General features: G+C 41.0%; 1 protein-coding gene across 2 annotated transcripts in view; it reads right to left on the bottom strand.

Moving 5' to 3' along the window:
- Positions 1–684: 684 nt before the first annotated feature.
- Positions 685–24,843, bottom strand: part of ELOVL6 (ELOVL fatty acid elongase 6) — a 77,294-nt gene continuing 53,135 nt past the window's right edge. For both annotated transcript variants that reach the window (XM_032685730.1, XM_032685732.1), the window contains exons 3-4: positions 4,175–4,326; positions 685–2,172 (exon numbers count right to left, since the gene is read on the bottom strand). In XM_032685730.1, the coding sequence (XP_032541621.1) occupies positions 1,748–2,172; positions 4,175–4,326 (577 nt within the window). In that variant the 3' untranslated portion in view covers positions 685–1,747. The remainder of the gene's footprint in view (positions 2,173–4,174; positions 4,327–24,843) is intronic.

Raw genomic sequence — 24,843 nt, 5'->3', positions numbered from 1 at the left:
TGACAATTCACAGAATGTGTATATGAGTGTAGTTATAGGTGTGTGTATATCCTATGCAGAACAGCAGTCCCTATTTTGTTGATCTAGTTCTTCTAATTTTTTAGTTAAACTACCTAGCTGTTACAATTTAGAATACTACATTAACACATTTAACATCAAGTTTACATACTTGCGTCTTTGAAATACTAGGAACTTTTACACATTTTATTTGGCTTTGTAAGGACTGAAATATCACAGATAATGCAACCTACTTGTCTTTGAAAGAATATGGCTGTTCTCAACTAACTCTCTAAGGTTCAGAGTGAAATATGTTTCTCCTTATATCTGTAGCTGACTTCATAGAAGAAAGAATGTCCTCTTAAGTGGTCAGTTACAGTACAGATTCTGCAGAGATACATATATATTTAATGAAGATAATTCTCTCTGGACTTTAGAGTCAAGCTGTTGCAGCAAAATTACTTCGTTTAGACTAATTTTTCCTATACAAATCTCAAGAAAAACCTATTCCAAGTATGTTTTGTAGTAGTATCTCCACATGACCAGAGGAGGGCACTTTAAACATCTTTGCACTGCCCAGGCGGCAGATGCAGAAGCACAGTGATACCCAATGTCGTGCAGTCCTGCCACCTCTTCCAACCCAGGCAGGCACCCTTGCGTCCACAAAAACACGGAATCCATATTGTACCACAGGGCTCTGTTCTGAAAACAGTGGGCAGATATATCACTCTCTTCTCACTAACTAGGATTTCTTCCGATTTCCCCCATTTAATTCAGTGCTGCTGCAGGCTAAATTAAGAGTAACGGATAATTCCTAAAAATCACATTAGGGGAGTTGTCTCCCTCTCCTTCCTGAACATCCCTCTGCTATTAGCCCCTGTTAATTTAGCAAATATTGATTGATTGATTTAACCCTCTATGACTTATCCTGCTGTAGAAATTCCTTGCCTTTAACTGAAAAATGCACTTGGAAAATGCACTCTCTGAGATATGTATTGCAACAGTGCATCTTTTCACATTAAACTCTTGTAAAAGTACTGCTCCTTTCCACCTTCTGAGGGAGGTGACTCTGTGTCCCAGATCTGCTCTCCTGACAGAGTACATAGCAGAGAAATCAATCTCTTCTCTTTTTCATTCATGACCACAGTGTGGAGTTCAGCAAGTTTCCATGCAGGAAACATCCTTTTCAGCTTCATTTTGGCTAAAGGTATCAACCTTCTATGGAAAAGATTTTAATTCTGCGATCTTACTGCTATCATAGACAGATTTTTTTTTTTGTCACTTCTGCTTTTGTTCAAGTTTAATGCTGAGAAATTATTAGAAAAGATTTAGAAATTTTTTTTTTTTTTAAATAAAAGTCTCTCCTCCACCCTGGGGAAACACACTGCTTATTTAACATACTTTCCCCCCCCCTCAACATTATTCCATTTCTCTTTTCTTCTCTTTTCTTCTCTTTCTTCTTTCCTTTTTCTTTTCTTTTTTTTCCCCCTTCTTTCTTTCCACCTTTCTTTTCTAGAGCAGACAGGTACAAGAAGGAAGTTGTCTTTCATCAGCAGTCCTTTGAGATAGAGTAGAATTCAGTGAGTCCTCACCATGATAGGATCATAAACTTACTGGGTTAAACCAAGCTAACTTTCCCTAAGCTGCCAAGTTTTAGCTGCACCATACATATATGTTTCCTTGTGCCTTTTTTTTTCTTATAATTTTTTTTTTCTTGATGACCCTGAGCTATGGCTTCTCGTTTCTACCACTAGTCAACCTTCCTTTCTTTTCTGGTTTTGCCAATATAGGCCTCAAAGAAAAAATGGCAGAAGAGCACAAAGTAGCTGAGGTACATGAGAGAGGACCAGATGATGTTCTGCACGTGGGAATGGCACTGGCCCTGCTGCATCCAGGAGAAGACCAGGTAATTGATCACGCAACCGATCAACATCTGAGTGATCTGCGACAAGGTGATGAACATGGCAAACTTGCGTGAGACTCTGAAGCCAGCAGCCCGCAAGGCATAGTAAGAGTACATAACAGCGTGTACTCCATAGTTCATGGTCATGAACCAGCCGCCGCCAGCCACCATGTCCTTGTAGGAATACCAAGAATAAAGTAACACAGTAATGTGATGGTACCAGTGTAAGAAGATGAGCTTCTGTTTCCTAAGAATAATGAATATAGTATCACCTGTAACAAAACAAAACAAAAAAAAAAGGGGGGGGGAAGAAATGAGAAACATATTAAACAATCCTATAATTAATGCAGTGCTCTCTTCCCTTTGCTGTTGCTGTAGTATACACTACTTTGGAGCACGAAAAAACACCTCAGCTCTAGATCTGAGAGCTTGTCTGATCCGAGAGCCAGTTTGGCTCTTAATCTCTATGCAATCTTTAGAAAACCAGTGTATCTACATTTTCCTGTGTGAATAATCCCCATTTGAAAACTCCATAGGTTTACATGGCAGCCCTTTGCTGCAAACATAATCCACGGAAGTCTGAAGTGAGGTAGGCTGATGTATGTGTATCATCTCTGACTGTGAGACTGTCCATTATATACGGTCACTGGAAGAGAAATGCAGTTCAATAGAGAGCAGAAAACCTGAAGAGGAAGCAGTACACTGTCCTCTGATTCAAATGTCTACATGGAAACTTAACCTAGTTAAAATCAGTAGAGCCTTTTGAGCTAATATGCAAAAGGCTATTGCATACACAACCCACAATACTGAAAGGTATGTTATTGTGAGGCAGACAATAACATAAATTTCTTATAGAAAGAAATTTGGGTTTTGTTGAAATGCACATCCTCTTCAGGCAAATTTATCTTACTATCGTAGAAAAGTAAATTTTATTCCTCTTTCCTGCTTTTTTTCTTCCTTCTGCTTTTTGTCATTGCAATGAGCATCTCAATTAGATATACAGATATATATATGTTACTTGTTTTCCATTGTTATAGGCACAGTGTTTCCAAAAAAATCCTTGAGCTGTGAATCTGGGGACTTGATTTATATAGAACAGATTTATATAGGATAGATTTAAGGAAATCTATATAATGAATATTAGTCATGGGTGGAAGCAAAACTGCACCGTCTGCACAAGGTCTATAATGAGCCATAATGCTACTGTTTACTTCATTAGCTTGAAGATGTTGATTCACATTTTAATAAGTAATCATATGTTCAATTTATTGTTGCCATGCAGTTCTAGCTGATGTCTCCCAGTTTTAACAACTACATTTCTTTGGGTTTGCAGTAATTTAAGCAGCAGGAAAACAAGGGATTCTGACACAGCAAGGCAACTGGTGTCAGTCTCTTTCTAGTTTTCATGCTGATGAATTTCTTTGCTCTAATTTTCTGAATCAAATTATCCACTGAAAGGTAAAGTCTTATTTTTGCTGTACACCTGAACAAGTGATAGCTGCAGCCCTTTGAGGTTTAGTGAGAACATCCTCCAAAATGAAAGCTGGAGGGCTGCTAAATCATTGCCTCCTCCTTTCCATTAAAGCAATCCTTTCTTACATTAATAAGCTGTGAATGAGAACACATTAAGACTATTAAGTTGCCTTTGGCACGTTTATTATAAATATCCTTACCAGAAAAGCTGTTGGAAAGATAGAAGTTCATAAGAATCAGGACTGGAAAAGCTAGAGATATTATGGGAAATTTGTTTCTATTCAGAGGAAGCAGACAGCCACAGCTTTCAATGCTTAGGGAGGAAGCACCTTACTGTTCCTAATCATATACTTAGATGTGTATTAAAGGATGAATGCTACAGAATGGAGGCAGAACCTGACTCAAAGCTTCTTGCTGACATAGCTGCTACAGCCCAGCCTTCATTTCTGTGCCTGTGGGGTCAGTGACTGATGATTATGCTACTCTTATTTACCTACAAGCAGCTCAGGAAGAAGTATGTACCAGGTTGCTTTTACCTCTTGACTGCCCTGTTATGTATGATCACTGTAGTTTATTCCTGGGCTGGGAATGGTCTTATTCAACTGCACATTGCTCTAACTTAGCCAGGCTGGAATTAATCTCTAGAGACTAAAACATGCAGTTTGGGCTTCGTTTATGTTTACTCAGTTTTTCTAAGACTTAAACGAGATTTTGACAGCACTGAGACCCTTCTTGTGCTTCCTGCATGGACATTTCTGCTCTAAATATGCACAGTGAGAGAAAGAGAGAGAGGGTACTCACCTAGTTCGGGTGCTTTGCTTAGCACAAATGCATATGCCCAGAATTTGCTGACAGGTCCAATGTAAAAACTCTGGTCACACACTGACTGTTTCAGGCCTTTGGTCATCAAAATGTACAGCATATAAGCACCAGTTCGAACAGCACCGAATATACTTTAAAACAAAAAGAGAAAATAAGAAAGTTAAGTGGACATTTGAAATCTACGTGCCATCACTTCAAATTATTAAGGGAAAAAGGCCATAAATGTGCTGAAATAATAAGTTTGAGACAGCCTAAAAGCTGAAGCAACTCTGCTGGCTTCTAGGAATTTATTTTGAACTCAGACTTGTAAACTGGACTGCAGCCGTATCCCCTGGTGAAAGTCTGGAATGGTAACATCAATGGTTTTTATTTCATTACTACAGGAATGATCCTTCAGTTTTCAGGAGCAGGGAAACATCTACTTCAGCTGAAAATGACATGCAGAGTTTTGCTGCTGATGGCCAGGAAACTAGACAAAATGAGTTGATAAAGAGCTGTATCATCATGATAATCAGGACAAATTTCCTCTTCTGGTTTTCTCAGAGTTTTCTCTTGTCTCTCCCTGTGTTTGTTATACCCACAGGCAAACCCAGGCAGGACACACAGATTTTGATGGAGTGTCTCAGTCAGGGCTGGTGTTTTGGTGCACATGCTTGACTTCATCTCTTAATGGGTCACAGCTAACAGAGGGAACCACCAGTTGAATCAAGCCATAAACAGCAGATTCACCCTCACCTCATCAAAGTGAGATGCAAGGTAACAGTGTTCTGTAAATTAGAAACATTGAGAGATTTGCAACTATATTAATTTAGTGCAATTACAGAGGGGATAGGTTGACATCCAGCTGATATAAGGAACAAAGGCTTCTTTCTCAGCAGCAAGGAGCTCTGCAGAAGAAACTGACTCACTTTTACAGCAAGAACATGCTTGCCCCTTGTCTACCATTGTAGCTTGTTGGCCCTTTATAAGTGTTGATGAATACTAGGTGAAGGAACTAGATTTCAAGAAAAAGGAAGAAAAACAGACCCAATCTCACTTGAGGTTGAGTATATCTTACTTTATGCCTATATCGTATGTCCTCGTCCCTCTACCCAGCTCCATCTTATCTCCCCTCTAACTTCTTTGTGACCTTGACCTACCCTGGTTCCTGCTCTGCCTTGTCTTTCATGACTATAGCCTGGCAGCAGGCAAAACAAGCCGCCTAAAACTGAAGTATAAACACATGTGGGCAATGCATGCTACCATTTATGCAAAGTATGTGAAATAAGGAACAGTTCCTCTGAAGTTATAGATTCTCTACTACTTGTCCTTTCCTAGTGAAGTCAGTATTTAAAAAACATATTTTAAAATCACCAAGGCAGCCTCAAAAGCTGAGGTCTACAGCAGTCCTTATGGCACTTGGTCTGACTAGATGGTTCTAGTAAGCCTGCTGAACACAAATACTGCTTACTTAAACTTTTATATGATTTGCATAAAGTATTTAGATTTTCAAATCTGCAGCATTGACATACCCAGTCAAATCTGTCTGCTGCTAAGCAACAGTGCAACTTGCTCTCCCCTGTCCACTGCAACCAAGTGGAGTACCACACTGTCTGGTGCTCCTTAGGCTCTCAGTGGCATCACAGATGGGGTTCTACAGCCAGGTCATGCCCAGGGAGAAATGCTACATTTTGGCTCCCCCACCATTATCTTGAGGCAACCATTGCATGAGGTTTCACTGTACCGTCAGGAAATTCATACAAATGTGAGCACTTATGAAGCTACTATTATTATTTGCTATTTGCATAGTGGTATTTGCTCATGGGCTCTATTGCCAGATGAGTCCTCTTGAGCTATGTGCGAATAAACAACCCTCCTGCTGTGGTACAGGTATGCTGAAGAAGTTCAGCTGAGCCTGGGTTTCCCATTAGCACTGCCCAAAGCAATGCCTGCATTCCCAGGCTTAGGCAGGACAGCTACTGCAGTCTCTTGTGTTCATCCACCCCTGTGTGCAGAAAAGACAGCGCAGTATTCTTAGCATCTATGCAGCCCATAGCGTATCCTCTCCATGAAGGGTTGTTTCCTCCCAGAAATGCTCTCTCAGCACACTTTTCTTATGTCTTTCAAGCATCAGCCCTTTTAAGTCAGCAGACTGCCAAAACCTGCAGGAGGAGTTTTGAAATGAGGTGCAACTCATTCTGTGTCTACTCTTTGGCATTTAACACATGCACTTTTTTTTTTCAGGAGTTGCATTTCTCATTCCCAAGAAGACAGGAGATCCTGACAAGAGATGTGATCTGATCACCTCCTGAGGCAGTGTACTCCTCAGGCTAGCCAGGGCATGCTGCTGCTTGCTCCTATGTTTTGGGTGGTGGCAAAACTGGGTGGAGGAAGATCAGACAGAATACCTAATGATACGCTGATTCTCCCACCAGCAAATACCTCACTGCTGACATTAAAATGGGGAAAAAAAAAGGAAATTTTAAATTATAAAATCAAATAGCTGCAAGCAATATGTCTTTTCTTGTAAAGAAGCTACATTGCCTTTTTAAAAAATAATTTATTAATAAAGTTTTAAAACCAAAGAGAATTCTGTGCCTTGAACACAATCCCAGATGAGAAGAGCGCTTGTTCGAGCAACAGGCAAACATTGCTTTAACTGTCATTGAGTATGGACACCCAGAGATCTAATCTGGACTGATAACAGAGCCAAAGAGTCTCCCTTTGCTGTGCTTGAGATTATATTGATGGTCACACACGGACCGTTTCAGGCCTTTGGATTACAGTCTCCCTTTGCTGTGCTTGAGATTATATTGATGTAGTTCTTCCTGTCTTTCTGTTTAGCAAGTACTGCAGAGTTCTCCTTGGAGTGCACTTGCACACACACATTCGTTCACATTCACACACTTTTCTATAATTCCAGAGGATGGTGGCTTCCTCTAGTTCTATGACTCTAGAAGTGACTCCGGTTACTGCTCTACACAGTGTGAGTCAGACTAATCTGAATTTTCATCAGTAGAAACAAAGTTACATTTTCGTGTAACTCACAAGGCAAGGTCTTATGAGTAAGGAGGATAGCAAACTAGATTCAATTACCTAAGTAGACACTGTGAGCAGGTAGCTGATACGAGATGTGCTGCATGCCAAAACTCTACCTTGAGAACAAGTGCGCGCCATCGGAGACAGAAAAAGGTCTAATGCACAACTGCAAATGTGTCTTGGACCCAGAGAGCCAGGACTGCTTTTTGTGCCTCTACCACTTAATCTTGTTTTTTCTGTAAGGTAAGATCAACCAACAAATTTCTATCTTGCAAAGACATGATGTGCAGCAGAGTGATGACACTGCTTGCTCAGTAAATCACTTCTGCTTCATTCTGTCCTCGCCCTGGTCTCTGCTGTAGCTTTTGTGAAGCACTGAAATGAACTGCTTACCAAAGCATTCTGTCTGGTGGGAATCATCTGCAGGGATTTTAGAAATAAGGTAGCAGTGATTTACTGTACAATTACAGTCTTTTGCAACTAGAGAGACCGATCAGAAACAAACTGCACCAGCTAATGCAGCGTTCTCATCTACTCAGACTCAAAATGTCCTACATTGTCCTCCCTTCAGGCAGTAACTTCTCTTGTAGATTAACAAATGCCCAATTGATATTTTTAGTGTCCATAGTATGATCAAAATATATCCATGAGTAAAATAAAAACTAATAATTTTCCCTCTCAAACTTATTTTCAAAGAAGAGTTGGTGGTTTGACTGTAGCTGGATGCCAGGTGCTCACCAAAGATTCTCTATTAGTCTCTCCCCCAGGCAGGGGAGAGACAATATATCAAAAGGCTCCTGGGTCAGGGCAGGAAGGGATCAGTCACCAGTTACCATCATGGGGAAATGATTTTATTACCAAACAAATCAGGGTAGGGTAATGAGAAATAAAAACTAAACCTTAAAAACACCCCCCCTTCTCTTCTTCCTGGGTGTAACTTTACTCCTGAATTCTCTACCTCCTCTCCCCAGAGGCTCAGGGAGGAGGGGATGAGGAATAGGGGTTGTGGTCAGTTTTTTCATGCGTTGTCACCGCTGCTTCTTCCTGATATGAGATGTGCTGCCGCTTCCCCTGTTCCAGCATGGGATTCTTCCCACAGGTGACAATCCTCCACAAACTTCTCCAACGTGGCTCCTTCCTGGGAGCTGCAGCTCTTCATGAACTGCTCCAGTGTGGGTCCTTTCTGTGGGGTGCAGTCCTTCAGGAACACACTGCTCCAGTGTGGTTCCCCTGTGCGGTCATAAGTCCTGACAGCAAACCTGCTCCAGTGTGGGCTCCTCTCTCCACAGGCCTACAGGTCCAGCTGGGAGTTTGCTCCAGCACAGGCTTCCCACAGGGTTATAGCCTCCTTTGGGCTTCCACCTGCTCTGCTGGGGTCTTCCATGGGTTACAGGTGGATTTCTGCTCCACCATGGCCCTCCATGGGCTGTAGGGGCACAGCTGCCTTACCACGGGCTACAGGGTAATCTCTGCTCCAGTGCCTGGAGCACCTCCTCCCCCTCCTGCATTGACCTCGGTGTCTGCAGGGCTGTTTCTCCCACATATTCTCACTCCTCTCTCCACCTGCAACTGCTCTCGAGCAGTAACTTTCGTGGTTCTGAAATATGTTATCCCAGAGGTGCTACCATCATTGCTGATAGGTTGGCCTTGGCCAACCCTGGGTATGTCTTGGAGCTGGCTGGCATTCGTTGAGGAAGCTTTTAGCAATTTCTCACAGAAGACACCCCTGTTGTCCTCCTGCTACCAAAACCTGGCCATACAAACACAAAACAGAGGACCTCAAAACACACTCCATGCATAGGTTAGGCACAGCATTAAGGAGGGAAACTGAGGGCTGGAGAGTGGCTGATGGAAGACAATGCAGGCGTTGAATACTGAAGACAATGCAGGCGTTGAATGCTGAAGCTGCTTTCTGCTGTCTCCATCGTAATTGTCAGGAAGGAATGAAGTACTTGTTTCTCAAAAGCCCAAGAGGGCAGCAGGTAGCTCAAGACTTCAGTCCAACCCCAGCTGCCATTGTAGCAAGCTCAGCTCGTCCTCACAGTGGAGGTCACTGCCCATTTTTGCTAGAGCTGCTTTCTATGCAGACCCATCTCTGCACTTGGCTCCTGACACCTCTGGACATCCCAGTCCAGGATCAACACTGTGGAACTGTGCAGAGAATGGGACTTTCACATAAAAACAAATTTAAAAGTTCAGCACAGAATATAGTAACATGTCCTAAAGGCTAACCACAGTGGAAAGTCTCTGCTCTGGTTTGCATCTTTTAAAAGAACTTAACCAAACAAACCATGCAATCTGTATATGCAGAACTAGATAAAGATGGCATTGAAGGAGATAAAAGTCTTGACTAGAGCTATGGTGAATGAAAAATATGTTAGCTACAAGCTAGAGATCAGAAGTGGAGTATCTATTCGAAAGCATGCCATCCTGGGTACCCATCACCAGCAGAGAGCAGCAGGGAGGCTGCAGACAGCAAGACCCAGCTGAGCTGCACAAAATTAAGGGCTGGTTGGGACTTCAAGCAGAGCCCTCCCAACCTAGGCCCACAGGCTGTTCAACATGGCCCAAACCACTGGCACCCAGCTGTTTAACTAGTCTCTGAGGTGTCTGACTATCTTCTGCCTTGGGCGCGCTGGGCTAGTCCAGCAGTGAGCCGGCCATACACCCAGCCACTGGGGTCCAGCTGCAAAAGAGAAGAAATCTTAATTCTGTCCCAACCTACTTGGCGACTCACAGGAGTCCTAGCAGGTGAGTCTGTGCCCTGGGAGCACAAGGAGGTGGCAAAAACATGGTCCTCCTCTGTGAAAGTCACATTGAGCAGCTGACACATGCAAGTCACAGCCCTCTGACTGCATCCAGCTTATACCGGAATGGCAATGAGGAAGCAGGTTCTTTAGTTTTTGTTGACTCTTCTTTTTTTCATTTTAACATGTGAAATATTTACAGAGGAAGCACTCTGAATTCAAAAGAAACTTCTAAAGGGCAACAGGTGAATAATGTGGAGCTTCCTACACCTTCCTTCATGACAAATCAAACCACGTTCAACTTCTCGTTCTGTTCAGCAGAAGTGTTTTGGTGGACATACCAAGTTTCCCTTCTGCTGCTGAAGAGCTGGTCTCTTAACATAATAAAATGACCTTTCTGTGCCCTTCTGATTTAAAACCCACAGTCCTCAGGAAAGAGGAATGAGTCGTGCTGCTAATGCTGAGGCACAGGAGCACAGGAAGCACAGCAACCCCTTGGTCTGACAGGCCCGAGCAGCAGGGTAGTCCAAGAGCACACCTAGAGACAGCAGTTACTGTAAAAAGGGGCAGCAGAATATTTCTGTGCTCAGCTAGGCAACAGAAAACATGTAAAATATGAACTGATACTAAGGAAACACAGGGAGGAAGCACATGTAAGAGAAACAACTCTCAGAACTAAGTTTCTGGAAAAGAAATGCAGCTTCATCAAACATCACTGAACTTCCCAACAAGACAGTTGTCAAATCTGTAAAGAAACTCCCATGAGCAAAGAAACTCAGAAACTCCCGGTATTACGAAGCGGCATGTACTAAGGTGAAAGAAACATCTCACATCCTTCAACCATTCCCTTGCTGTTCTTTTCAACTCATTCCTAAAAATAAGTTTGTAACAAAGCAATTTTTCAGCATGAGTGGTAGGTTTGTTTTGCAGTTCTCCAGAAGTATTTATAGAGTTTTTCCTCTCTACCTGGTATGAGTAAGCTTCTTGCCACTCACTCTTACCTGGACCCAGAGGACCAGCCCATCAATGATGTGCAGCATGCAGATAACATAGCAGGGACAGGGCTAGATGACCAATTTCTTTAGAAATGGATGTCTTTTGTTGTTGCAAATTAAGCTGTTTGTGGGAGATTTCTATCTGTGTCCCATAAAACCCTGCTTTGGCCACATGAGAAGGAATGATAGTTTTTGGCTGACTCAACAGATACCAAGGCACCTCTGGAGGATGCAGGCATTCGAGGGGCCCCTTGCCTTGCAAACCAGAGCAGAGAATGGTTTTTTCCATGCTTGCCACAGTATTACTTTCTCCTAGGTGACTTCAGATAAAGTTGGCAGACCAGTGTTGGGAAATGGCCCGTTCCAGGGAGTAAGCATACAAGAATAGGTCCTACCTAGCAAACAGAGCAGGAGTTCTGGGAACATGCATTTGTATGGTGACCACACACTAAATACATATGAATACATACATATAATACCACTGTATTATAGGAAGAGATACCTAAACTGTTATTTGTGTAGACAGGTGAGGTAGTCGGATCACAGCGTGCTTGCTGCATTGCTATTTCTGCAGTGATTATCAAACCAGTGGGAAAGATGGAAGATTTAATGAACCATTGGCCTGCTCCCAATCTAGAATCTGTCCTTACATTTTGTGGTGGTTTCAGGTCCCCTAGGAGCAGAGTACTCTGGGAAACTGCTAACCTTTATGGCAAAAAGAGAAGACTGTCAAACAAAACTTTAGCAGCTACACAGAAGGTTTATGGGAGTCTGCCCTCATCATCTATAAAAAAATAGATGAAACCGCATTTTTTTCAGTTCTCCCAGGATATGGCTATAGAGAGGGTAGTTTCTTTTTAAAGTTGAGCCAAATCAGAACGGAATGTCCAGGTTAAAGTGTTTATCTGGGTGGTATCAAATGAGAAAAGAATATTAGAGTCTGGTTTGTGCTGACCAGAATTAACTTTTCCTGGTGCTTAGGTGCTTATTCAAAGCTTCTTGTTCCAAAATCTTTTGTGGGTAGACATGCCAGACTGTTTTGAGGCTGGGAAGTGAATTAAAACCATGAGAGTAGCCTCCTTAAGAGCCTGCCTGACAGAGACAGCACTCCTTCCACCGCAGGCAGAGGACTGGTAAAACCTGGTCACACACCAACCTTCCAGAACACTGAAGCAAAGGGTGGGTGATAAATATGTTTCCTGGCTAATTAAGTTTCCTTAAACTTGCACGTCCACAGGCACATGTTTACAGGGTATCACAGACAGCGAATGTGGGTCCTCCGGGCCCCACTTTCTGGGGGTTTTGACATGAGCAGGAACATAGTGAAGGAGCAGCACAACCCACCAGAATTTGCAATTGTTTTGATCTGCTTTCTGATACCTAAGCTGCTCTGGGAGGTGTTTGTGGAGTGGCTAGATTTAATTGCAGCTGTTCCACTCCTTCTTTCTTTTTTTTTTTTTCTTTAATGAATTGCCTCTTAACTCTTCCTGTGATTTTTTTCCAGTGATGTACCCTTCCATCCACACTTAGCCAGCTCTGCGGGGGGAGGGGAGGAGCAGCACCACCTTCACTGGGTAATGTGCAATATATGATGATACAGTATTAAAAAAAAAGTTGTACTTTCCAGATGGAATACATTTTCTAAAAGAAAGGAGGAATCAATTAAGCCCATGAAAATCTTAATATATAGTTTCATTAAAAAGGTTGTCAGACTACTTAAACGTTATCTTAGATGTGACTCCTGTCTTAGTTTTCCTTGATGATATTCAATAGGGTTGAAGTTATGTAAGTTCCATGAATTACCATAAAATCCTGCATCTTCTTGTACTTAGATAGGTGTAGAAGCTATGAAGTTGCTTTAGGCTTATCTTTGATTGCTAAATCATGATATTTGCACTGTACGGTGAGAAACCGTACACTAAGAAGCCAATCATTAAGTATAAATGAAATGTGGGTAATGACTGAAAGCTATCATTTGGCTGTTGTTCAGTGATCTACATGGAATTAATGGCTCTTATTTTGATTTCACAGAGTTACTGAGACCTGTGGCTACATGTCATGCAATATGACATGTCCTCTGATCTCACAGAAAAGCAACCTGGGGAAGGATCTGGCACCCAGCATCCTAAATGGTCAGTGTGACACAAGGACAGTCTATATGAAATATTCATTTGCATTAATAACTGACTAGAAGAACCAGCTTGGTAAGTCTGCACCTGGTTATTAAGAATATTTTGCTAGGTTTGTGGAAGAGGGTTTCATTTTCCAAATTAAATTAAGCAGTCTCTTGGTGAGTGAAGGACACACAGCGATACAGTATTCATGTAAGTGATGAAATCTGAAAAAGAATAGTATTGAATATGGATTTGGTCCCTCTTAAATCTAAATGTAATATTTTTTAATTATTATATAAGCATTTAAAGAAAGGACTTCTTAACAGTGAGGTACCTTGAAATCCTAGAGAGACACTTGTCAAATTACAGCTGATGAACTCAACCCAATTGTTATTTTCATAAGACATGGCAAAGAAAATTAATGTAATTAGGCTGTTGTTTCATCATCTTTCAACATTTCCGAAGTGCTTTCAAGCAATGACAAGGTTAGTGATGGAAAGGGAGACCTCTTCCTGCAGAAAGACTGTTGTTACAGGACACTTGTAAAGCACTTCTCTGTTTTACCTCCCAGAACCAATTCAGGGACCTCCCCAGAAGACTCTGTCTCCTCATTGAATCCACCTAAGATGAAAAGGTCATCTTCATTCTCTCTCCATAGCAGACCTTCTTGTTGCCACACCAAAATTTTGTTCTCCTCTGCTTTCCAACCACCAAGTGACCTACCACCTCCAGTTTGGGCTGTCCCAGAGTTACCAACGTCTTAATAATATTCAGGCCAGCAACTGCTTTAGGCCAGATGTTCCTGTGTGAAGAACTGCTAAGTACAAAGCCGTTTATAAGGTGGGGTCTCTTCAGGTTCAGACCTAACTTCCTTCACACTTCTGTCTGTGTTGACATCTTCAAGCCCTTAGCATTGTATTTGTGAATACCTCATAGAACCTAAGGGCCTTTTTACTTGTGACAGCCTCATAAGGTGGTTAAGCATAAGAGCCATTTCAAAGACAGAGAGGTGAGGTAAACTGAAATTTAATTGTCCTGTCAAAAATCTGTGTCTGAGTCATGATGAGAAATAATGTCCAATGTCATGAGCTGTGGTTCAGTACCCTACCATGAGGTCTGTTTGATGTAAGCAGAAAGAGGTCTGGCCTCATCAGTGAAAATAGTATTACCGAATTAACAGTAAATATGCTCCAGTAGGAGGAATTTTCTTCAGGAAGAATAGTTCTTTGACCTACTACAGATTTTCTTTTCACTTTTTAAAGTTGCTTTCTAAACCTTCAAGGCCCAGACTCTCCATCTTAATTACCTGGGGTACACCTATATCTTTCAAGATAAATAGTTTATAGGCTTAAAAGCTGTTGGTACACTTCTTAACAAAAGACTTCATTGTCTGCACATTTGATAATTTGGCAGCACACTTTCAAGACCTAAAAATACAGGTTGATAGGCAGAGACATACAGTACAAGTTTACAAACTTGTGCTGTCCTAAAAACACTAAGAGCTCAAAAAGTTTTTGACCTAACCAGAAGACCAGTCCTAACACTCACTCAGATCCTTGCTTTCCCGCTCTTTTCCCTTGATATGTTAGGCAAATACCAGTGTGGATTTGGCCTGATACAGCTGGACAAAAGCCACAGAGAATGTGAACCTATGGAGTTAGTTATAAGAGCATCCCTGCTTGTATCTCCCCTCCACTGTCACACCTCTTGAGTTTGCGCAGGACCAGACCACAGCAACTGACCCTAACCACAGGAGAAAATATTTGGATTTTCTCCCCTGTGGAATTTTTGCAGTTGTTCCAAGCATTGTAATTGCTTGCATTAATGCTCCTTGCCGATCCCCCTACTCGCACCAGTGGACTACAGAAGAAAAGCAGGCATGGATCAGAATCCATGATGGGGGGGTGCCTAACTCCTTGCAACATGAACAGGTACAAAAGCCATGCTAGTGAGGTGAAAAATTCAATGCCAATACTCTGAAAAACTCCTGTTCTCTTTTACTAATGCCTTCAGTTGATAAAACTACAAAAATGCACTTTTAATACAGCAATTGATTCTGTGGGAAATTAATTTTGAAAGGTTTCTATCCATCCAAGTCTTTGAAGGAAAAGCCTGAAGACATAACCAGTGAGTCAACCATGGACAAAAACAGAACCCTAAATTCTCACTGTAAAATGAAAAAAATCTAACTATTTCTAAGTCAGTCTTGCAGAGGATTGCAATGATTGTTTTTATACGGATTTAGGACTATCATAACATTACTGAGAACCTAAGCTGAACTTCTTTCTGCTCTATACTGTTTGCATTTCACTGGGAAAAAAAATCACACTGGTTATAATTTTCTCATCTTTTCCTTTAAGAAAACTAATTTGGGGCACAGATGTGGAAACATGTTACTGAGTCTTCTCTGGTGCTGCTAAACTATGGTAACTATTTACATGCTCATTCTATATTTAGCAATTTTAGTGTAAAACTGCAAAAGCAGAGAAGGAGGTTTGTACTAACATATTTTACCCCTTGTTAACTGTGTTTAGACAACCACGTGCTCAGTTACTACAATTCAGTTGCTAGCAGATATTTGAAAGAACTCCCTGTGTCCTCCCCAGTTTAGTATATATATGAACTTATTTGGGACCATTATTTATTCTCTTGCAATGGGCAGGGACAAGAAAAAATTATGGAAAAAGCACCTTGGTCTCATGATATACTTTTTTCCTATGGTAACAGAACACCTTTAAAAGCACGTTTTCAAAAATTAACAGTCATTTAAGAGCACTTATGTTAATCTCATTCTTTAAAAAGAATACAGAACTCATCCTCTTCAGCCCATGTGTCTGAAAGGCTGCAAATGCCTAAACCATTGTAATTAAGAACACAGTTTTCACAAATGTTTTAGACTAGGAAATGTTTCTAACTTCCCAAACTCCCTTAAAGCTTGTAATGACTAACGCCTTTGTTCCCACTTGCAATTTTACCTCTCCAGTTGAGAAAGGAGAGGGAATGCATTATTTGAAAATGTTCACTTTCTTTGAGGAGGTGTAACTAGCAATGGGCACCCTCTGTGGCACTTCCCTCTCTGAGCTCCTGTACCCATGCATCCCACAGTGAGCTCCGCTGGCCCTCTTGCACTGGAGCAACTTCACCACTCACCCTGCAGGCAGGATGCTGCCTCCACTGCCCTGCTGCCTGCCCAGCTGTGCTGCTCTGGCTGGTTGCATGGCCATGCCCTTTAACTAGACTGGTGAATGATGTAGATAAAATAGTCTCTTCTCTACTTTTTTTTTATAACATTATTTCTTTGCTCTTAGTCACAGTGGGGAAAAAGAAGACCATGGAAGGTAGGAACTTTTCCAGCCAGTCTTGGCACTAGAGAGTTCAAAATGTGGCACATGCTCTGAGCAGCTACTCTGCTCTGGGAACCATTGAAAAGGCATTTAAGACAGCGGTTTGCATCTCTGCTGGATCTTGTTTCAAACATGGTTCCTTTACAGAGTGACAGAAAATTTCAGGACTGACTCAAAATCTTGGAAGTACACTTATGCTATAGTCAAGAATGCAGCAGGAACCATACCAATGCTGTATTAACTACCATTATTTTTACTACAAATTCTGTCTCTATAATCCACTGCTCTGAATAACAAAACTGGGTTCCTCCAAAACATACTCACACAAATAGTTACCGTCTCTGCAAGAGCACGAGAACACCAAGAATTTAACAAGCCCCATCCTTCTGATGCCTTACTGCCCAGCTGCTCCTCAGCCTCTTGCCCTGCCCATTTCCTAACTGGGAAGGAGAACAGATGGATATCGCAGCTCACCCACACAGTCCTCCTTTGCCCTCCTTGAAGGTGATGGAGACTTGTTCAAGGTGGAGTCCAAGCCACAGCAAAAGGTCAAAAAAAAGGTAAGAAAAGGGGAAGATAAGCAATAATATGTTCTTTTCAGTGTGGTTCTTGCTTATCCTAAATCTGATAGTTAGCAGTAGTGGATGTGTTTTATAATGAGGTGCTCTGGCTCTCAGTACCATGAATGTGAGCAGAATTCATGCTGATCTTTGCAGTTTTTATCACTCTTTTTGGCAGAAGACTTTTCTTTGCATAAATTCATGCATACTTTGAGGTTTGGGTTCAGTCCTATCAAAATCCCAAAGTAATATTTGAGAGAATTCCCCTTCCATCTCTAAAAAAGACTCCCATCACTGAACCAAGCACGCAAGCCTTACTTTTCAGACCTCTACTGTATCTGACCCAGATGCCTTTCTAGTAACTTTTTCAATGCAAATAATTTGAGTTTTCAGTTGGGACCAAAACCTGATGTCAGGCCAGCTCAGAGTGATTTAAAAATTCTGCAAATATTTTACATGGCTCTAAGAAATAATACACCATTTGTGCAGGTTTATATACCCATAAGCATATGCATACATGCCTGGGTGGTGTTTAGTATCCTATGCGATAAATTTTGGGGAGGGTAATGAGGTCCATTAAAGTGACAGCTTGCTCTGTGGTTTCTGAGTGAGGCCACATACTGTGTGCCTTGCCTCAGCCTTTTTTTTCTCCTCAGCAATAAATCCTTCCATGTGGGTCCACTCCCTTCAGCCCTTCCCTCTCATTGGCAGATTTCTTAGTCACAACTCACCTGGCTCCCAAAACCATTTCTTTGTCCGTTTTATTGACAAAAGTGGAAAGAAAACTAGACTTAACTTATTTCCTTCTTTCCCCAGGGACCTCAGTAAGCATACTCAAACAGTGACATCTCTGCAGGGCCCTCGATCAATGGACACTGTCATCTGGAGATTTTAATCACATTAACACCACAGTAGAAGAAAATCCATCTGATATTCCCTTGTTAAAGTGGCAAGCTCAACAAATTCTGCCAGTTGCTGCAACTACTGCTCGTAAGGCTTATTTATATGTGTGGATAAAAATCAATCTACCACAGCTACCGTCTTCCAGTCCCTTCTCACAGAGCCTGAATTCCCTCTCCAGGAAGTGCAATTTGATCCCCTAGACCTGCCTTCCCTATGACTGCAAATAGCTATATTCAGACAATCCTGAGAGCAGAGTACAAAAAAAGTCATTAAACTGAAGTTTTGTGAGCTGGTGGAAGAACCTGCACTGCTTACAAAGCATAGTAGAAAAACAAATGCCAGGGCTAGATCCCTACCAGTAGTCTGTGTAACAGAGGAGAATATAATTGGTGAGGGTAAAAGGAGTTATACTTGCATGGAGAGTCTTACAAACTACTTGGTAGCTACACAAGGCCCGTTGGGTTTTGCTAGAGATAAGCAAGGAGCAATGGTCATGCTGAAGGGCAGCTGCACTCAATCATTACCCTAGGAACATGAGAGAATAGCATAAGCTGCTTACAGGGACACCCTTGTAATCATACACTGCTGAAAAACATCTAACTGTTTTCTTAAGTGAATGAAAAACAATTTTTCGGTTCTACCCATGTATTCCTGCATCTCCTCTGACTTCCAAAGAGTCACTTACAAGTTAATTGATAGTTATCACCTATCATCTGGTCTTGCCAGTGTGCTGCTACCTGACACTGCGCCCTGATTATCTGGTTCATGGAGGTTAGGAACTTGCAGGAACAGTTTCTTGATGAAAGCTGTTAGTTCTTGAGCAATAAGTCACTATTCCATCACAAAATAATAATTGAACTTTTGTTGTAGCTGAAGTTCCCGGGAACCCTGTGAAGGCTGTATACCTGGTGAGATGATTTTCTGTCAAGAAACATTTTCTAGTTCTTAGATATTTATTTCAGCAAGTTTGGACTGTGGCTAAATGACTGAAAAGGAAAAAAAATCAATTTTCAACTTAAGCCTTGTATGTGGTGCAAAATCTCATACGAATTAAGGAATCCACCTGAGGATTTCTAAAGTAGCCCATGAGGATTCATAAGCACAGTGTACCTCTTAAGCAATCCTTAATGAATGCTTCAGGGGCATTTGCACTTGTTCCTGTGTCGCTACTGAAATTATTCTCAGCATCCAACATTATCTCAAGGCAATTTTAGAATAAGTGTAGTATTGCAGAGATTTAAATGATAATCCGAAAAAAGTGGCATTATCTAGTTCTGCAGGATAAATTAAAGATACTTATGGGATCAAATGTATCAAGTTGGCAGAGTAACTGTCATGTATTGCACTGAAATGTATGTATTCAGGAGTTTGAAATTATCCTATGCAAATAAAGCCAAACAGTAATAAAGTAAAAGATTTAGCAGAGAATCAAGCCCACCAGTGGAGCCAGCCATCAGTAAAGCTGTAAAACTGGCAGATAACAAAGTAAGCAAAATCTAAGTTACAAGAAAAGACTAGCATTTGACAGAATAAAGAAGGCGTGAAGAAGCTAAAAGTTATAATACAGCTGTAATGAGCTGCTCAGATCCATAAATTTAATACCAATTGCAGGCCTGGAGCCACTGACCTTTTTCACTCTCTAGGGCAGTACTCCTGCAAGCACCTAGAGAGGTTCAGATCTCAGGGATCTGCCTACAGTTGGTAAATAATAAATATAGTTTTCTTATTCAGCAACCTAAGGAAGATGCTGAATGGTACAGGCACGAGGACACACATTTGTTTAGAAGAAGTCAAACTTGTCAGAAAACAGTGACTCTCCTTAACCACAGCTCGATACCCGTATGCAGCCAAGCCCTGCAAGCAAGCACTGTTGGGTTTGGCAGTGTTTATTAACAGCTTGTCCGCACATGAAGTGTTGGATTTGACAGGTCATGCAAGTTAACACCTCTCAGTGTTTTATTCCCACTGTCTCCAACAAGCACAAGCTGTTGGGGACTTACTCAGAAGAAAAACACACAGGGATTTCAGTTCCCTGGGGATTTCTGCACGGAGGAGGTCCTTTTACCATGCTCATGAACCAAGTATTGAGGCTGAGTAAAATGCAGAAGTGCTGCCACAGGGAGACAGTAGGGAAGTTTGATTCCTTTTGAATTAACTACTTTATCTCTAGTGCAGTTCCACTCTTAAGCCACCAGACAGATGTTCTTTGTTCCTCAAATACACTTTTCAGTCTGCTCCCCATTTAAAATCGAGAGACAAATCTCACTCCCAGGGGCTCTGCTTTGAGTACCATTCCTAATAAGTGGTTGCCTGCAAGAGCTCCTGTGGGCTGGGACAGGATGATCTCACGAGGAAGATGTAATTCAAGGTGACAACACTGAGTGTCAACACACCCACTGATTGTAAGAGAAGGGAAGGAACAGGGGTAAAACGAGCACAGTGGCTTTCCAAATAATGTACTCAATTCACTTTGCTAAGATGTTCATTTTCCAGCAATAAAGATAAGCAAGCTAAGTCAGAGAAAAGAAAGTTTTAAAGAAAAGAAGCCCAGCTTAGCACTGAAAAAAAAGAGATTTTCATAATAATTTTTAGCCAGTCCTATCCATATCTCCTGTAAACTGGAATCAGCAAGGCCTCACGGTGACTCCTTGGTTCACTTTCAGTTAGGCCTGATTAGGTAAAAACAGTAAAACCAGTTTACGTTAAAAATTACTTTGATGGACACAACAGAGTCCACAGCAATAAAAGCAGAGGTAATGAAGGAGTGAGATTCTGGAAGAGAATGGGCACAGCATTTTGTCACATGGCATCAGTTACAATTCTGGATATAAGGATAGTTAGAATAAATAAGGTAGATACTGGAGATACATCTTCTTGACAGTACTTTATTGGTCTTGTCTATATTTTTTTTTTATTTTAGTCTTTATATTTTTATCACCTCTATACTATTATTTTAATGCCAGCTAGTACTTGTATTGCACTGTAGGAATTCACTCTACATAGCACTGTTTGCTCTCCTACTGGGATTACAGTTAAGTTTACGAAAAAGAAACTTTTCTTCTTCAACTGTTAAATCTCATACAAGGGATTTTTGTCTTCTCTCCAATCATTCTGAATTTCTTCTGTTCACTCAACTTTCAACTTCTGCTCCAAAATGGTAATTAAAAAGATGTTTCTTTATCTGTTACATAAGAAAATCAGGTAAGTATATAAAGACAAACATGGTCCTATAGAAATAAATTGTTAAGTATGTATACATTAAGCCTTTTACTGATTTGGGTTCTGAGAAATGTCCTACTGAGCATATACATTAATGCTTCACAAATACAGGGAATGTTTCACTTAGAGTTCATTTGCTTTTAAATTTATAAGTGAGAAGATTATTAATTCACCTGAAATGCTGCTTATTAATTTTAATGTTATTTGGTAAACATTCCTCTTTTCAGTAATTAATCTTTGAATGTACTGTCAGGACCTTATAAAATTTCAGAGTATTTTAAGATTTTGATGAGTTGCTCAGCAACACATGAAATTAAGCTGTGTTTAATCTCCATGGCAAGTATCTGTGAATAGCAGCTCTTGCAACAGGACATAAATCTCAGTCATCTTTCACCACTTTTCCTAGTTATAAGCATGATAACTAGAATGTATTTGAGAGTCACAAATCCAAGCAACTGAAATAGTTTCTTTAAACATATGTGTAGTCTTTTCCATTCAATTCAGCTCAGAACTGAATTCCTCACACAAAGACGTGTCTCAGACTGCCTTGTCAGGAGCCCTCTGTGAAACAAGGCAAACCCTTTACAGCATGCTTTTGTGCTTCCAGTAACGAAACAGTTAATACCGGTCCCATAAAAGCAAAGTGAGTCACCTTCTTTTAGTGACACTCTTTGGTTTTGTCTTTCAAATATAAGACCTGTTGCTGTAGGAAAACTTTGCTTTTGGGGCTCTGGTTAGCTTTGTGGCAGGCAGGTAAACACTTTCTCTCAAAGTCGTAGAAATTATATCAAATGTAGCTAAAAGGTGTTTACCAGGAAGACAGACATTTGGAAACTGTATTGACACCAACTCATTTCAACCACTGCTACAAAGCATAGCTGGGTTTGAATTAGAATCTCAGCGATCTCAGGTGATGATAATTGCTTTGTGGTAGTGTAGTTTGGCTTAGATGAAGAGATATTCCTCCTCTCACTGCACCCACCAGTCATAGTCAGGCTTAGCCTCTGCCTACAAATTGTTGCATCACATTAGATGTTTTAGCTTCTTTGCCTCCCCTATTGATATGACAGTACTCCTGAGGGAAAACAACCTTTTACTATTATTAGTTAGTGCCTTGACCCTGAAACTTCTGTTGTCAGCCCCTTAAGGATGGAGAGCACATGAAAATGCTGCCATGCTGCTGGTCTTGTGTGACGATGAGGCGATCAAACATGTTTAAGCTCCTTGATAGAGATGCCACACACAGACTCCATGGTCTATAAAAGGAATTATAAAAATCCATCTGAGATGTAATGTAATGAAAACATGAATAATTTTATATCTTTCCATGAATCCTGGCCTCAGCTTTGCTGATTTCTACAGATGCCAGAATGACACTTTTGATACACTCCAAGTAAAACATTCAATGAATGGCCTTAACTTTATGTTCAAAATGTCATGAATATAAAACTGGCAATTCATGTTTCATGTGTTTTGCACATTTTTAACCCCGGGAAATATTCAGAAATACAGGACTGACTGCCACTTTGGTTATGTAGGTGAATCAGCAATGGTTTCCTTGGGGTTTTATGGGACTGAAAAGAGATCTTTTGTGTCAGCTTTCTAACAGGGGGTTCCCATTGACACAGAGCAGCACAGGATTGCTCCCCCACAACCTCGGTACATAACCAGGCTGGGCAAAATCACTCAAATAAAGTGTAGAAAACAAAATGAAACCAAACAAAACGAAAGACTGGAAACATTTCAGACAACAAATCTTCAATGCCTGAAACAAGTCAACAAACCTGCTAGGGAATAAAAAACCAAACCAACCCCACAACCCAAGAGAAATATATGAAACTAATTTCTCAGCAAAAGATCCCAGAAGATCATGTTTTCACAGTGGTTTCCAAGTCAAAAACAAGATTTACTGTCATTGCTCCTACAGAAGTTTTCACTGAGAAGTGGTAACCTATTCTAGAGACAAAATGTTCAAAACTAGTCAACACTTTCAAAGGGAAATAAAGCTGCTTTTTTTTCCTCAGAAGTCCTCCTGGTTGCCAGTGTTGACACAAAAATCACTCTCGACTGGGCTCCTGAATGCTCAGCAAGTTCAGCAGGGTGGTGTAGTTGTTTTGTTTATTTATAAGCGTGGCAAGTTTCCTACTGTAGCTGCTACCACATTTAAATGATCTTGGCAAGAGCAAAGCATACAGGATACGTTCTGAAGAAGGACTATGTGATTGCCTGGCAGGCAATTTCCTCTTTTTTTTTTCAAGACCAAAACACATCTTTTCAGCCTCTGCTAAGTGTTACTATTTCTGAGGACATTTGAAGCAGGTAAAATGGTAGGAGTGCTAGAAGGGAGACAAACAAGTAGTCCAGAAAAAAGCCTCACACTGACCTTGAGGCAGAATATTGAGGGCTCTCCAGGCAGGTTTTTCTTTCCTCAGTACAACCACTTATAGCAAATAAATAAATTATTTAGAATTTCTGCAAGGTATTTTAAAAGTTTTACTATTTTAGCATCCCAGAAAGCCAAAGAGGAAGTCTTTTTAGAGTTAAGGAGCATTTTCCTAGATCCATAGTAGGTCTACAAGCAAAACATTGGCATCTAAATTTATCTGAATTGACCTTTGGAGGAAGCAGGAATGTCTTTCAAGCCAAGTATATATAAATGAAACACCTAGTTATGCAAGGAACCAGAAAAAAAACAGATCCAAGTTACCTGGAAAGTTTACAGCATTCAAAATCCTTCTTCCTAAGAGAGTCTGTAAGGCTGGGAGTGACAAATGGTCCTAGAAAGCACAGTGGTGCTGAAGCACCAGGTAATGGATCTTCCAGAGAACACTTATAAGAAGTCTTCATCTCAGGTTTTAATGATTTCTTTGGCATTTCCTCTGTTTTCTAGGCAAAAAGTCAAGGGGATTTGTATGGGATTGCATGTTGCTATGAAGTTACAAAGGTTTCAGCCTCTGTTTTACTGCAAGCATTTGGAGTTGTTTTTCCCCCTTCCCTATTGTACTCTTCTTCACACTATTCAGCGCCTCAAAAGAGCAAAGCATAGTTGTAATCAACTGATGTCCACTAGCAAATTCAGCAGGTTAAATGCACAGTGCTTCTGTGTAGGCCAAACATCTCACACTCCTGTTCAGCTCTTCCCTCTCCACTCTGCTGTCTCATTTCCTGACACAGAGGAAAGTGTAAGTTCTGCAGTGCTTGGGGAACGTTTGTCCCCGAATTGTGTTATTTGAGCTGATGGAGGAAGCGAACCCTGCCGTGTTGAATCTTCTCTAACTGTGCCCTTCTGGCCAGTGCTTCTCATCTGCACAAGCAGAGCTTAACTTGAGTGACTGCAATGAGGTGGTCTCTGTGGTAGACTCATCCTGGAACTTGTAGCTTTAAAACCTGAAGGCCACAGTTTTTATATCACCCAGCATCACTCAGCAGCTCATGCTGACCATGAGTTAGCTATTTCATATGATTATGATGGGAAACTACAATTAGAAAGTAATGAATATGTTGATTTCAAAGTCCATCTAAGCAGTGTAGTGTGAATTCATGCTATTCCTTGATCGCTGCATTGATCACTTATGATTTTGGGATGAAATTAACTGGTGAAATTGCTTTAAAAACCTCAACATGCAAATGTCAGACATAGACCCACTTCAAAATAATGTGATTTTTAAGTTTGCTCTACACATCTTACACAAAGGACAGTTCTGAAATCATGCTTCACCCCCCCAGATTGGGAGCTAAACTACAAAGC

This window comes from Chiroxiphia lanceolata, chromosome 4 (genome assembly GCF_009829145.1).
Source record: "Chiroxiphia lanceolata isolate bChiLan1 chromosome 4, bChiLan1.pri, whole genome shotgun sequence".
NCBI lineage: Eukaryota > Metazoa > Chordata > Aves > Passeriformes > Pipridae > Chiroxiphia > Chiroxiphia lanceolata.
This window is presented reverse-complemented; position numbering and strand designations above follow the sequence as displayed.